Source organism: Thamnophis elegans, chromosome 1, assembly GCF_009769535.1.
Source record: "Thamnophis elegans isolate rThaEle1 chromosome 1, rThaEle1.pri, whole genome shotgun sequence".
Taxonomy (NCBI): Eukaryota; Metazoa; Chordata; class Lepidosauria; order Squamata; family Colubridae; genus Thamnophis; species Thamnophis elegans.
In genome coordinates, this window is record NC_045541.1 from 116,553,293 (window position 1) to 116,566,076 (window position 12,784).

The 12,784-nt window shown below is 45.0% G+C and overlaps 1 protein-coding gene across 1 annotated transcript in view; it reads left to right on the plus strand.

Annotated features, from left to right (window-relative positions):
* The window catches only part of LOC116505955 (cytosolic phospholipase A2 epsilon-like), a 58,518-nt gene extending 46,301 nt beyond the window's left edge, over window positions 1–12,217 (plus strand). The window contains exons 16-22 of the mRNA XM_032213468.1: window positions 339–476; window positions 2,384–2,491; window positions 3,863–4,048; window positions 4,338–4,504; window positions 10,724–10,910; window positions 11,484–11,714; window positions 12,126–12,217. Of these exons, the coding sequence (XP_032069359.1) occupies window positions 339–476; window positions 2,384–2,491; window positions 3,863–4,048; window positions 4,338–4,504; window positions 10,724–10,910; window positions 11,484–11,714; window positions 12,126–12,217 (1,109 nt within the window). The remainder of the gene's footprint in view (window positions 1–338; window positions 477–2,383; window positions 2,492–3,862; window positions 4,049–4,337; window positions 4,505–10,723; window positions 10,911–11,483; window positions 11,715–12,125) is intronic.
* Window positions 12,218–12,784: the final 567 nt, after the last annotated feature.

A 12,784-nucleotide genomic window follows, 5' to 3' on the forward strand; every position in this document is an offset into this window, starting at 1 on the left:
TTAAACCACAAAGCTCTTTTTTCCCCCCAGGATCCCCATCTCCCAGCTCATGCAAACTTCTCCGGCCCTGATCAGCATGTTCTAACAAAGTTTGAACATGTAGAATTGTCCACCAATTGTTTACTCCTTACCAATACTTAGGGTTGCTTCTCTCCAGTTCTGATGTATGGCATGTGTTAAAGATAACTCCTATTAAATGTATACATTGAATACAGTCATAGGCTTATATCATGATGGGCAGATACTTAAACCTATTAAATAAATAATTAAAACATAATATAAATTGTTATTATGAGTAACATTTTTGGGATAGTATGCTTTTATGTCTCTGTTTTTAGAATGGTTGGAATTCACACCATATGAAGTTGGATTCCAAAAATATGGTGCCTACATTCGTGCTGAAGACTTTGGTAGCGAATTCTTCATGGGTCGTTTGATGAAAAAGATCCCAGAATCACGCATCTGCTTTTTAGAAGGTAAGTGAATTGCTGAATTGAACCTGCTGAATTACCACCTCGGCTCACACTGAAATTTACCAAATGTAGGGGTACTTTTGATTCTGAAAGGCACAACGAGTACCAAAAATGATGAGTACCAAACAAAATTTTCCCTTAAGAAATAAGATAAATAAATTGAATGTGTTCCCAAACCAACGACAATACACATTTTTAAGGCAATGTGTAAAACAATAGGGTTGCATATCATTACTTTACATGAGAAATAAATCTAAACATTAATAAATACTTAGATTAAATAAAATAAAAGTGTTACTTTACCTGTACCGATGAGTAAAAAAATTACACAAATGAATACAGAAGCTAAGATTAGGCTGCAAGGAGATATGCACAGGGCAAGAGTTACCACATGGCTAACAGGCCACAAGGCAAGAGTTACCACATGACTGGAATGGTTAGCAAGTCATGAGGTAGCCGACACTTTTAGCTTGCACATTGAGTACCAAACAAACAAATTTTCTCATCAAAATGTATTGAGTAACAAATTTGACAAGTTTCAGAGCAGTCGAGTACCAAGGTATGATTGTAACAGGTTATGTCTATGATTTTTTAAATTTGTAAATAATACATTTTGCACACATCTCAAATATCAACTTATATTTTCTTAATTTTGTTATACTTTAAGATACACAATGATGACAGGCTTTAAACAGAATCCATCCATTGTTTAGCACATTTCAATTAATTATGATATACAACCATTTCATTATATAGAATCTTCAGTGTTTGGTTGTTTGGAATAAGCAGCATCCTGTATTCTTGGTTGCAGCAAAAATACACTATAATTGAAAATAAAAGTTTTCATTTCTCATGAAAAAGCAATTAAATCTCACAAAACGAGGTGCTACTTGTAAACGATGATTACATACCGTATTACTTGATCTGTTCTGATTTACGAGAATGGAGTTGTATGTGTATAAAAACATATATTTATTTTTGTAATTAATGAATAAAAGAACTGCCTAACAAATTCAAGGAGTCATTTATGCAGTATAATGCAGTATTCTAGGGAGTAAAACCCTGTCTGAGGCACAGATCCAGAGGTGGGTTCCTACCAGTTCGCACCTATTCGGTAAAACCGGTTCGTCAAATCTACCAAACCAGTTAGAAGAGGTTCCACCAGTGGACCCAGAAAGCAAGCCACCCCTACAGAAGAGGTTCCAAAATTTTTTGAAACCCACCACTGACATAGAGAGACACAGAGGGAGGGAGGGAGGGAGGGAGGGAGGGAGAGGCAAAGAGCCACACACACACACACACACACACACACACACAGAGAGAAAGACAGACTCACACAGAGAGAGAAAGAGAAAGAAAGGAAGAAAGAAGGAAATAAAAAAGAAATAAAAAGTGAGAGAGAGATTGAAGAAAAAAAGAAAAAAGAGACAGAGAGAGAAAAGGAAGGAGAGAGAGAGAGAGAGAGAGAGAGAGAACACATGGCCGGCAAGCCACTCCCACCAGGTCACATGGCTAGCAAGCCACTCCCACAAAGGAGGCCACACCCACAGAGTAGATTCGATTTTTTTTTGAAACCCACCACTGCACAGATCAGTTCACAGCTGAAGTGTGACTCCCTGCCCTACTGTCCCCATTTACTTGTATTCATTTCCATTGTTCATGTCCATATTCATACTTATACTATACTATCCTGTACATTTTTGACAAACTAATAAACAAACAAACAAACCAAAACATTCTGGGTTAATCCTTAAAATAACATGGCAGTGTACATAACTATGGCCAAATTATTCACTACTATAAAATATAACAATTATATTATGAAATAATTAAGTAAAAAAGGAAAGTAATCATTTAATCATAATTGTTTTTAAGATCTTACAAAAGCAATCCTGTCTTTGCTCTTGCAGGAATCTGGAGTAGTGTGTTTTCTGTGAACATTATGGATGGCTGGTTCCTGGCTACCAATTCAGAAGATTTTTGGCAGATCTGGACACGAGAGAGAATAACTGAAATTGGTAAGATGCTTTTAGATCTTCTCCTATTTTGTTCGATAATATGGACTGAGGCTATTTATATCCCTCCTGTATTTTTATCTGGTAAATATTTTATAGTTTAAGATGCTGGTACAAATACCCAGAATTAATAATAATTGTAAGAAATCCATTATCATTCTGGTATCAGGATTGAAACTGCCTTGACTTCTGGTGGGGAAACAGAAAAGGCAAGATTTGACCCAGTCCTGCTGGCCTTTTGATTGGCTTTCAAAACCAGGTTATCTGTTTGAAATGGTACTGGGAAGTCCCTTTCCTGTCATGCTGTGTTCCTATTCTCAAGTAGTAATAGTGTTCTCTACACTCCCTTTGTATGAAATACATTACAAGGTCTATATTTATTTGCAGAAGGTCCCCACTTCAGTCCCTGAGGCCTTCAGTGCAATTGAAAAAATGTAAGAGAATAGTTATCAGTAGCTGCCAAAAATAACATTAGGTGGGCCAGCACTTTCAGTATGTGTCACTTAGTATCATTTACATAAAATGGGCAATGTACAAATTTAATAAATAAATGCAGCTGTTTTCTTTGGGTTTCATGTTGGGGGTGGCTGTTAGTTTAATATCAGAACCCGCCTCCCCACTGTTCATCCTACTCCCTATCTCCCCATCTTTTAGCTATTGTATTTTATATACTTTTGTAGCATTTTATTTATATAGTTTTATTGCTAATATTGTAAGCCCCTCAGAGTTACCCTGTGCTAAGATGGGTGGCCAATACATTGGATAAACGAATTTCACATCTACAGATCAGACAGCGGTTTTTTTGTTCCAAAGAAACAAAAAACTTTGGTGATGCAGGTGGTATAGGAAAAAACTTTTTTCCATGCACACAAATATCATAGTTCATCAAGATCGCATTGCTGAAAGCAAAACACTAAATTATACTGTGCAGTATTCTGCTTCTTAAAAAAGTAAAACAGGAGTGTCGCAGCTCCTTTGGGGCAATGAAACTCTTGTGTAGATTATTTTTGATTATTTAAAATTTGCCCAGACAAGAGAGAAAAGTGAACTAGCACAAAGTCCAGACAAAATGAGAAAAAGTCAGTCAATCATCACTAGACTGTGATGTTTCTCTGTGGTGTGTGTGTGTGTGTGTGTGTGTGTGTGTGTGTGTGTCCGTCCATATGCACATAATGGTTATCTTTTGAGTGCTGAATGCAATAACATTTCATTTTAACGTAAGCTGATTAGTGTACATTTAAAGTGACAATAAAGATTCTATTCTATTCCATTCCATTCCATTCACATTTCAAGTGTCCCATACCAATAGGTTATTATAGGTATGGCCTTTAAAAAAACCCTGCATGCACTTAATGTATATTGTTTTGTCTGCAGAAGAGCTTATGTGCTGTCCAAAAGCAAATAAATTCCCTGTTCGGATTCAGTATCCTCCAGGAAGCCTTGCCAGCGCTTTGCAAGATGTTATAATGTGGCGACCTGCTGTGTCTTTGGTCCCCAATTTTCTGAGAGGTTGCCTAATGCACAACGACTATTTAGAGAGTGGATTTGCAAACTGGAAAGGTATAGTTTTATTTTAATTAAAGATCTTTTTGAAGAGCTTGTACTCCAATGATACTCTTAGTATGTACTGGAGATTTTGCTGTTTGTTTACAAAAGCTAGATTGATAGATGAAACCGATTCTTTTATCAAATTACTGAAAGGCAGATATTTGGAACAGAGATACCTAATTGTCCGCTGCATAGAAGAAAAATAACAGTATCGTCCCTCCTGAGCTGCAGTTACATGATTGTGTCTATTTTTTTAAACTTTTCTTAGGCCTGCTTTTAACCTTTAATATATTCCCTTTAGATTGTGATCTTGACACTTTTCCTAACCAGCTAACTGGAGCTGAAGAGCATCTGTATCTAGTGGATAATGCATTTGCCCTCGATACCAGCTATCCCCCACTTATGAGGCCGGAGAGAAAAGTGGATGTCTTCATACATTTAAATTATAGCTCAGGTTCACAATTGCGGGTGAGAAACATGACACTCCATTCTCAACAATTGTGCTAATAAGTCCTGTTGTTTTCTGATGCGAAGAGGAAGTTGACTGTCAAAACTCAGTTTTCTCTTCAGCAGGAATCTTATTCTTGCAGCTGCTTCCTGTTCTGCCACATGACATTTCTCACATGAAAGTGAGAAACTAATTAAAACAAACTTTTGACAGATGCACTATCAATTGGGCCAATTAACTTACTGAAACCTTTATTTCCCACCTTTATTTGCTGCCAATAAATAAGAAATTTTGCCTTTGTTGCTAATCTTATGGAATCACAATTTAAGCTATGTTAGTTTCTTGACTTCTAGTGCCCTCTTTTGTCCTCTGGTTTATACAACACACAAATAAGATTCTGGGATTGAAGAAAGGCCCAACAAAGTTGCAATTTAAAGGATGATAACTGGCTCAGAAAATGATTGAATGTTAAATCAGAGCATCTTTTCTTCCAAATATTGTGTTCTCCGTGTTACATGAGGAACCACCTGCTACTTCCCATATTATCTGCCCAGCTCATTTGATTTGACGGGGATGATGTGCTATGCATTCCTTTGACTAAACAGTGCCATCTATCAGGATTCCAAGAGCACACCTCTATTGCAAGGCCTGCCCTCTGAAATGAGCTTCTCCCTGAGATCTGGTTTGATTGCTCCCAATCCCCTGGTATTTTAGAAAGTTTTGAATAAAGACTGTAATGGGTATAGAATTCAATCACATTTCAACCTACCCAGTATGCAGAGGTACACAATACACCTCAGTTCTAAGGCCACATCACATTGTACACACTGACAGCTGCCTTCTAAATGACCAGGCTCAGGACCTAAAATCAGTAGGGTCTTGTCTTGTCTTCATTTGAATGGAAAACCCCTAATTCAGAGAGACATTATTGGAGTGCCCAAAGCAAAATATTCAATCTGGTGTGTCTTTTTCACATTTGGGGTTTTGCATCTTGGAGCGAAGGGAAAAGGACGCGACAAGCGGGTCTGCAACAGCAACCTTTATTGAGAACAGAGTGACTACGATTCAACGTGGCGTGGTTCGCGCCAAACATTTATACCCGCGGGTTTGAACGAGGAGCCAATGGGCCGTCGATTAGCTCGACCAATCGGGGCGAGGATTGAACCGGCTCCGCCCGGGAACCAATCAGAAGGGGGGTCCTTTATCCCCGCGCTTGTATTTCCCGCGCTAGTATTCAACACCCCTCCCCCCCTAGTTAAAGAGTTCCCTAGGAAGGGCAAACATAGTCTTGTAAATAGGTGGGACGGCGACGTTCTCGTCCCGACCTTCGTAGCTCCCCGGCGGTTGTCGTCGGGGGGGGGCCGCCGGCGGAGGTGTGTCTGTGGCGGGGCGGTGAATCTGCGACGCGGCCTCGTGAGATGGCGCTGGCCCCCGGCCCCGTGCCCAATGTCCATTTGTCCGGGGTGGCGTCTCCGTGGCAACAGGAGTGTCCGACAGCGGCCCCGCGCAGTCTGGTTGGGGTGTAGGTTCAGAGTCTCGATAAGGGCTTCGAGGAAGGGAGTAGCCGGGTGAGGCGCGTCTGTCCGAAAGGTTCGTATCGGCTGGTCCCCCGTTCCCCGGGTGGAGGCGGTCCGTTGGGGGGGAGGTCATCGAGGGTGGCTCGTGCTGAGAGTGGGTGTCTGAGAGGCTCGGGCCGTCTGTTACCGTGGGGAGGCGTCGCCTTAATTGGTCCACGTGGCGCCTCCATTGTGTTCCGTCGGCCAGACCGACCCTGAAGGAACAGGGGCCGGTCAGAGCTGTGATGGTTGCGGGAACCCACCGTGGATCCCCAGAAAAGGAGCGGGCCCATACAGGATCCCCTAACTTAAACGCGTGGGAAGGGAGGGCCCCCAGGTTGCTCGGCAGATCCCCTGCGTAAAGTGGATGGAGCCTGTCTAGGGAGGTTCGCAATCTCCTACCCATCAAGAGCTCCGCGGGACTTTTATTAGTCGTTGGGCAGGGTATGGAGTGCTGGCTCAAGAGGTAAGCTGCCACTCTTTCTTGCCAGTCGCCCTGGTCCATGCGGCCCAAGGCTTCTTTGGCTGAGCGAACTGCGCGCTCCGCCCGGCCGTTACTAGCTGGGTGATAAGGGGCTGTGGCTGCGTGTCTGATTCCTTGTTCAGCCAGGAATTCTTGGAACGTGGTGGAGGTAAACTGGGGCCCATTATCTGAGACTATCACATCCGGTAACCCATGGGTGGCGAACATCTTACGAAGGGCCCTCACTGTACTCTCTGCTGTGGTGGAGGTCATGATTACCAGCTCCACCCACTTGGAGTAAGCATCGACTACTATCATGAAGTTTCGGCCGTGGAAGGGGCCGGCGAAGTCAATGTGTAAACGGGACCATGGGCCTCTAGGGATTTCCCACTCCCGGGGGGCGGCAGTGGGGGAATTCGGCCTAGAGTTTTGGCAGATCCTGCAGCGGCCTACGTAGTCTGCAATTTCTGAATCTAGCAAGGGCCACCACACATAGCTACGGGCTAAGGCTTTCATTCGCGCTATGCCTGGGTGGTTTTTGTGGAGTGCGGGCAGGATTCGTGCCCGCAGGGCTGTGGGGATCACTACCCTGTCCCCCCAGACAAGACAACCCCCGTGTAGGGCGAGTTCTGCTTGTCGTGCTTTAAATGGTCGGAATCCTTCTGCTACCTTTTCCGTGGGCCAACCCCTCAAGACCCATGAAGCTACTTGGGATAGGACGGGGTCGGCCTTTGTGCAAGCTGCGACGTCCGCGGCAGAGACGGGGAGGTCGGATTCGGCGATGGACAAAATAGAGAGAGTGGGCACGTGGGCTGTGTCCGTCTCTGGCAAGGGGCAACGGCTCAGGGCGTCTGCGTGCCCTAGCTGCTTACCCAGACGGTATAACAGCGTATACGAATACGCCGTTAGGAACTCCGTCCAGCGTGTCATGCGGGGAGACAAAATGGGGGGGGGGTTGGCTTGTCGCCTGCCAGTAGCCCCAGGAGTGGCTTGTGATCCGTGACAAGGGTGAAATTCCTACCATAGAGGTAGTCATGGAACCGCTTAATGCCGGACACTGCAGCCAGGGCTTCTTTATCGATTTGGCTGTAGTTCCGCTCCGTGGAGGAGAGTGTCCGGGAATAGAAGGCTATGGGGGCCTCTGAGCCGTTCGGGAGGGCATGGCTCAGGACTGCCCCTATGCCATAGGGAGAGGCGTCGCAAGTCAGAACTAGGGGCATCCTGTCGCTATATTGAATTAGGACTGCCGACGAGGTCAGAATGTCTTTTATAGCCGCGAACGCGTGCGCTTCACGGCTACCCCATTTCCAGGCCGCTGACCGGTCAAGCAGTCGGTGTAGCGGCTCAGCTAGCGACGCCTTGTGGGGAATAAACGGGGCGTAGAAATTTAAAAGCCCCAGGAACGCCTGCAATTCCGCCCTAGAGGTGGGTGCAGGTGCGTTTTTGATGGCGGCAACTTTGGAAGGAGTGGGGTGGATGCCTTGGGCATCAATGAGGAAACCCAAGAATTCTACTTTGGGAACAGCAATTTCGCATTTGCTGCGCTTTAGTTTCAGTCCTGCCTCCCTAAAACGTGTGAGGACCTCCCGCAGTATTTTCAGGAGTTCCGAGTGGCTGGGGGCTGCGACCAGGACGTCGTCGAAGTAGGGAACGACGCCTGGGAGCCCGTGGAGCAACCGCTCCATGAGGCTCTGAAAAATCCCCGGGGCAACCGAAACGCCGAATTGGAGGCGGCGGCAACGGAAGGCCCCGCGGTGGGTGACGATGGTCTGGGCTGTAGCCGCATCGTCGTCTACGGGAAGCTGCTGGTAGGCCTGTGCCATATCTAGCTTGGCGAAAATGCGGCCTTGCCCTAAGGAGTGGAGTAGGTGTTGCACTACGGGGACCGGATATGGATTTGCCTGCAGGGCCAAATTGATGGTCGACTTATAGTCGGCACATATTCTCACCGATCCGTCGGGTTTGACCGGGAGGACTATGGGGGTTTCCCAACGGGCGTGATCTACGGGCTCGATTACCCCCTGCTCTATAAGCTTATCAAGTTCAGCGTCTACCTTTGCTCTCAATGCGAAGGGGACCCTGCGTGCCTTCAGCCTGATGGGAGCGACCTGGGGATCGAGGCAGAGGGAAATGGGGGTGCCCTTATAACAGCCCAATTTCCCATCGAACACATCTGCGAACTCGTCTAGAACGCTATCTACGGTGAGGGGAACTACCCTGTGCACCCCCTCTATGGTGAGGCCCAAGGCGGGAAACCAATCCAACCCAAGGAGAGCGGGCAGATCGTTCCTGACGATTAGAACTGGGAGTTTCCCCTTAAAGTCTCCGTATTCCACTCGGATGTGGAATATTCCTGCCGTGGGAATCCCCTTTCCCTGGTAGTCTAGGAGGGAGACCCCGACGGGGCGCAATTTGCTCTGGGGAACCCCGGGGCAAAGGCGGGAAAACAGGGCCCAAGATAGGAGGGAACGGGAGGACCCGGAGTCCACCTCCATTCGACAAAGCTGACCTTCGAGACGGACGGCGGTGCTGATTTTGCGATCGCCGGCGGGAACGTGGGAAGCCTGGTAGACCACGCAGTCGGTGCTGGAGGGCTGGTAGGTTGAGTGGCAGTCCTCAGCTCGCCTCGCAGGACGTGGCTGTTGGCGGCGTTGCGGTGCCTGGCGCTGGTCGCTGGGCTGCATGAACGATGGGGCTGGCACGAGAGCCCGGCAGACCCTGGCGAGGTGTCCTTCTCCTCGGCAGCGGCGGCAGACGGCAGAACGGAACGGGCAGGATGTGCGGCTGTGGCGGCCGCCGCATCCGCGGCAAGGTGCGTTTGAGGCTGGCTGAGCTGGCGTCGGTGGTTGCTGGTGTGGCCTCCGCTTCGGCTGCGTCCTCATTTGTCCGACGGTTTCCTCCTCCTCGTCTTCAGCAGGAGAGAGGTCGTCGACGAGGTTCGTCTGGGTGGAAGGCCCCGCGGCGGTTTGCGCGGGGGTTTTCAGCTGGAGGCGTTCGATGTCGGCCGTGGATTGTTCGGAGAGCTCCGCTGCTCGCGCGGTCTCCACGGCTTGCACCAAGGTGATTTTGTGGTTCCGGAGCATTCGGCTGCGCAAATGCGCGTCGCGGACCCCGCATACAAACTGCTCTACGAGGTTCTCCTCCAGGTCTGCAAAATCGCACTGGGCGGCCACGGTGCGCAAAGCCTCTAGAAACTGGCTGATGGATTCGTTGGGCTTCTGCACTCGGCGGCGGAAGGTGAAGCGGCGTGCGATCAGAGAGGGTGAGGGAGCGTAGTGGTTCCTCAGCCTGGACATCAGCTCGTCCCACCCGAGTTTGTAGGCTGGCCTCGGGGCGGCCAGGGCTCTCGCAGAGGCGAACATGGAAGGCTCACAGCAAGACAAGAAGAAACTGCATTTCTCCTCGTCGGTCTGTGCCTGGTTCCTCGATGCGATTAAGTAGCACTCGAAACGCTCCATGAAGCCGTCCCATGATTCTCCGGCGGATCCGAATGGCGCGAAAGGAGGAAGCGCTGATGCCATCGTGGTGTGGAGCCAGAGAGGGGGGAGGAAGAGGGCGGAGAAAATTTTGCGTTCGCTGCCGGAGTTCTCAGCCTGAGATAACGTTCGTGCTGATTCAGACGCGGTGGCAGCTGGCTTGTTCTAATCCGTGGTCGCGGGAATCGGTATCCCACCCTCGTCGCCAGTTTTGCATCTTGGAGCGAAGGGAAAGGGACGCGACAAGCGGGTCTGCAACAGCAACCTTTATTGAGAACAGAGTGACTACGATTCAACGTGGCGTGGTTCGCGCCAAACATTTATACCCGCGGGTTTGAACGAGGAGCCAATGGGCCGTCGATTAGCTCGACCAATCGGGGCGAGGATTGAACCGGCTCCGCCCGGGAACCAATCAGAAGGGGGGTCCTTTATCCCCGCGCTTGTATTTCCCGCGCTAGTATTCAACATGGGGGAACAGGATTAAGGAGCGAAATGGGTTTTGTGGAGGTTTAGGCACCCATTTTTCTTCTTCTTCAAAAAAATAACAATCAGCATCTTTTGTGTTATTTCATACCTTGTTTGTTTGTTTATAAGCCTTTAGAGATTGCAGAACTGAGCTACTAAACCAACTGTAGCTCATAAGAACCCTTGTGAGATAGCTATGATAAGGTTTTAATACTTTTTATTTAAAAATACTTATAATATTTTTTTTACGGTCCCTCCCCCCTTCCCCAATATATACAGCCTCTGCAAATGGCCTCAGATTATTTCTCAGAACAAGGAATTCCTTTCCCCAGAATTATCCCACAGGAACAAGATGAAAAAGATGTAAAGGAATGCTATTTGCTAGGAGATCAAGAAGGTCCAAATATTCCATTAGTTCTCCTTTATCCCCTGGTTTGTAATACCTTCCAAAATTATAAAGAACCCGGTAAGTGTGTGTGTGTGAATGTATGTTTTACTTCCCCCCCACTCCCTTTAATTATGTCTGGTGTTGTGTTTTAAACAAATGCGAGATCCAGAGACTCATGGAATACAGAAGAGGAAAAAAATTGGTATCAGGATTAAAGGGAACAGTTGATTTGCAAATTGTGAAAAGTGGGGATATAAAAATTGTGCTTTCCCTTTCTCTCCAATAAAATGTTTTGCAGCTAAGGGAGACCCTCAAAAGTTTTCTTTTTTAACTTTAAGATTTAATGTGATAGAATAAAAAAACAGGGCAACTCATTATTACCACTGTTTTAAATAATTAAATTGGATGCAATATATTTTTTCTGCTATTTTCTGCCATAAATCTTTCTTTTTCCCTCGCTAAGAAAATCTTTTTCCTGCTTGGTTAGTTTGACATGATCCTAATATATGTACAGTCAAAGTGCAGCAATTCGTGCATCTAATGCAGTTTAACTCAGAGAGAAACATATGCTAAAATAAATTGACTAATCACCATATATTTTCTGCATCCGACCAATCTGTTTTTTTTTCTTTTTCTTTTGAAAAATCATAGGTGTGAAGCGTAGTCCTGAAGAGATGAATGATGGTGATATTGATGTTACCAGTACCTGTGGTCCTTATAATATTAATTCTCTGCAATATTCAGGAGAGGATTTTGAGAAACTGGTAAAACTGAGCCAGTACAACATCCAAAATAACAAAAATATTTTGATTGATGCTTTACGGTTAGCTGTGGAACGGAAAAAACAGTATAAGAAGAGACTTCATATACTGAGATCTAAAAGTTTTGAGGGGGAGGGCACATCAGTTTTTCCTGCACCACAAAACAAAACATTTCATTCCAGAAGGAAAGGAAAATAAAATAATCAAGACTATTTAACATCCTGGACATAAAAGAAAAAAAATGCTGCTTTTATGAAAATAAATAAATTGTAAAATCTGAAATGCTCTTTTAATGAATTCTAGTTGTCTTTTGGCAACAGAGGCACAGTGACAGAGTAAAACATGGGTTCAGAACTTTCTACACTGATAAATTTGGAAGATCCTTTGAACAAGCACCAAAAATGCCCTGTGAAAAATGTTGTTTTTGCCTTGTAATGTTGAGGTTTATAGGTTTTATTCAAAATGCGATTTTCTCTTTAAACACTTCCATTTCTAATGTGATATGTATTTTTTCTTTGTTTCTGTAACAAAGAATGGAATGAAGAATATATGAGAATGTCTTTCCTAAAAGTTATTTTGGTCTGGTGCCATATGAATGGTGAGAAACAATTTTTAAGAATCTAAAACCAATTTCTGATAGAAGATGAGAGACAGACAGACAGACAGACAGACAGATAATGATGTCAGTTTAAAAACATGTATATGCAGGAAGCAACTGCAAACATGTTACTTAAATTGGGTTGATTTTATTGGTTGGAATTATTTTCATGTTGCAATGTTATAACTTGGGTTCTGTCCCTCCCTGCCAGCAACCAATCATAAAGAGGGAGAGATATTTGCATATCATCGATGACTAGTCATACTACATGCATACTACACACACACACACACACCTATATGTGTTGTGTATGTATATATATATATATGTGTGTGTGTGTGTGTGTGTATATGTGTGTGTGTGTATGTATGTATGTATGTGTATATACATATACATATACATATACATATACATATACATATACATATACATATACATATACATATACATATACATATACATATACATATACATATACATATACATATACATATACATATACATATACATATACATATACATATACATATACATATATATATATATATATATATATATATATATTTAAAGTCACAACCCCTGGTATGCCCAAA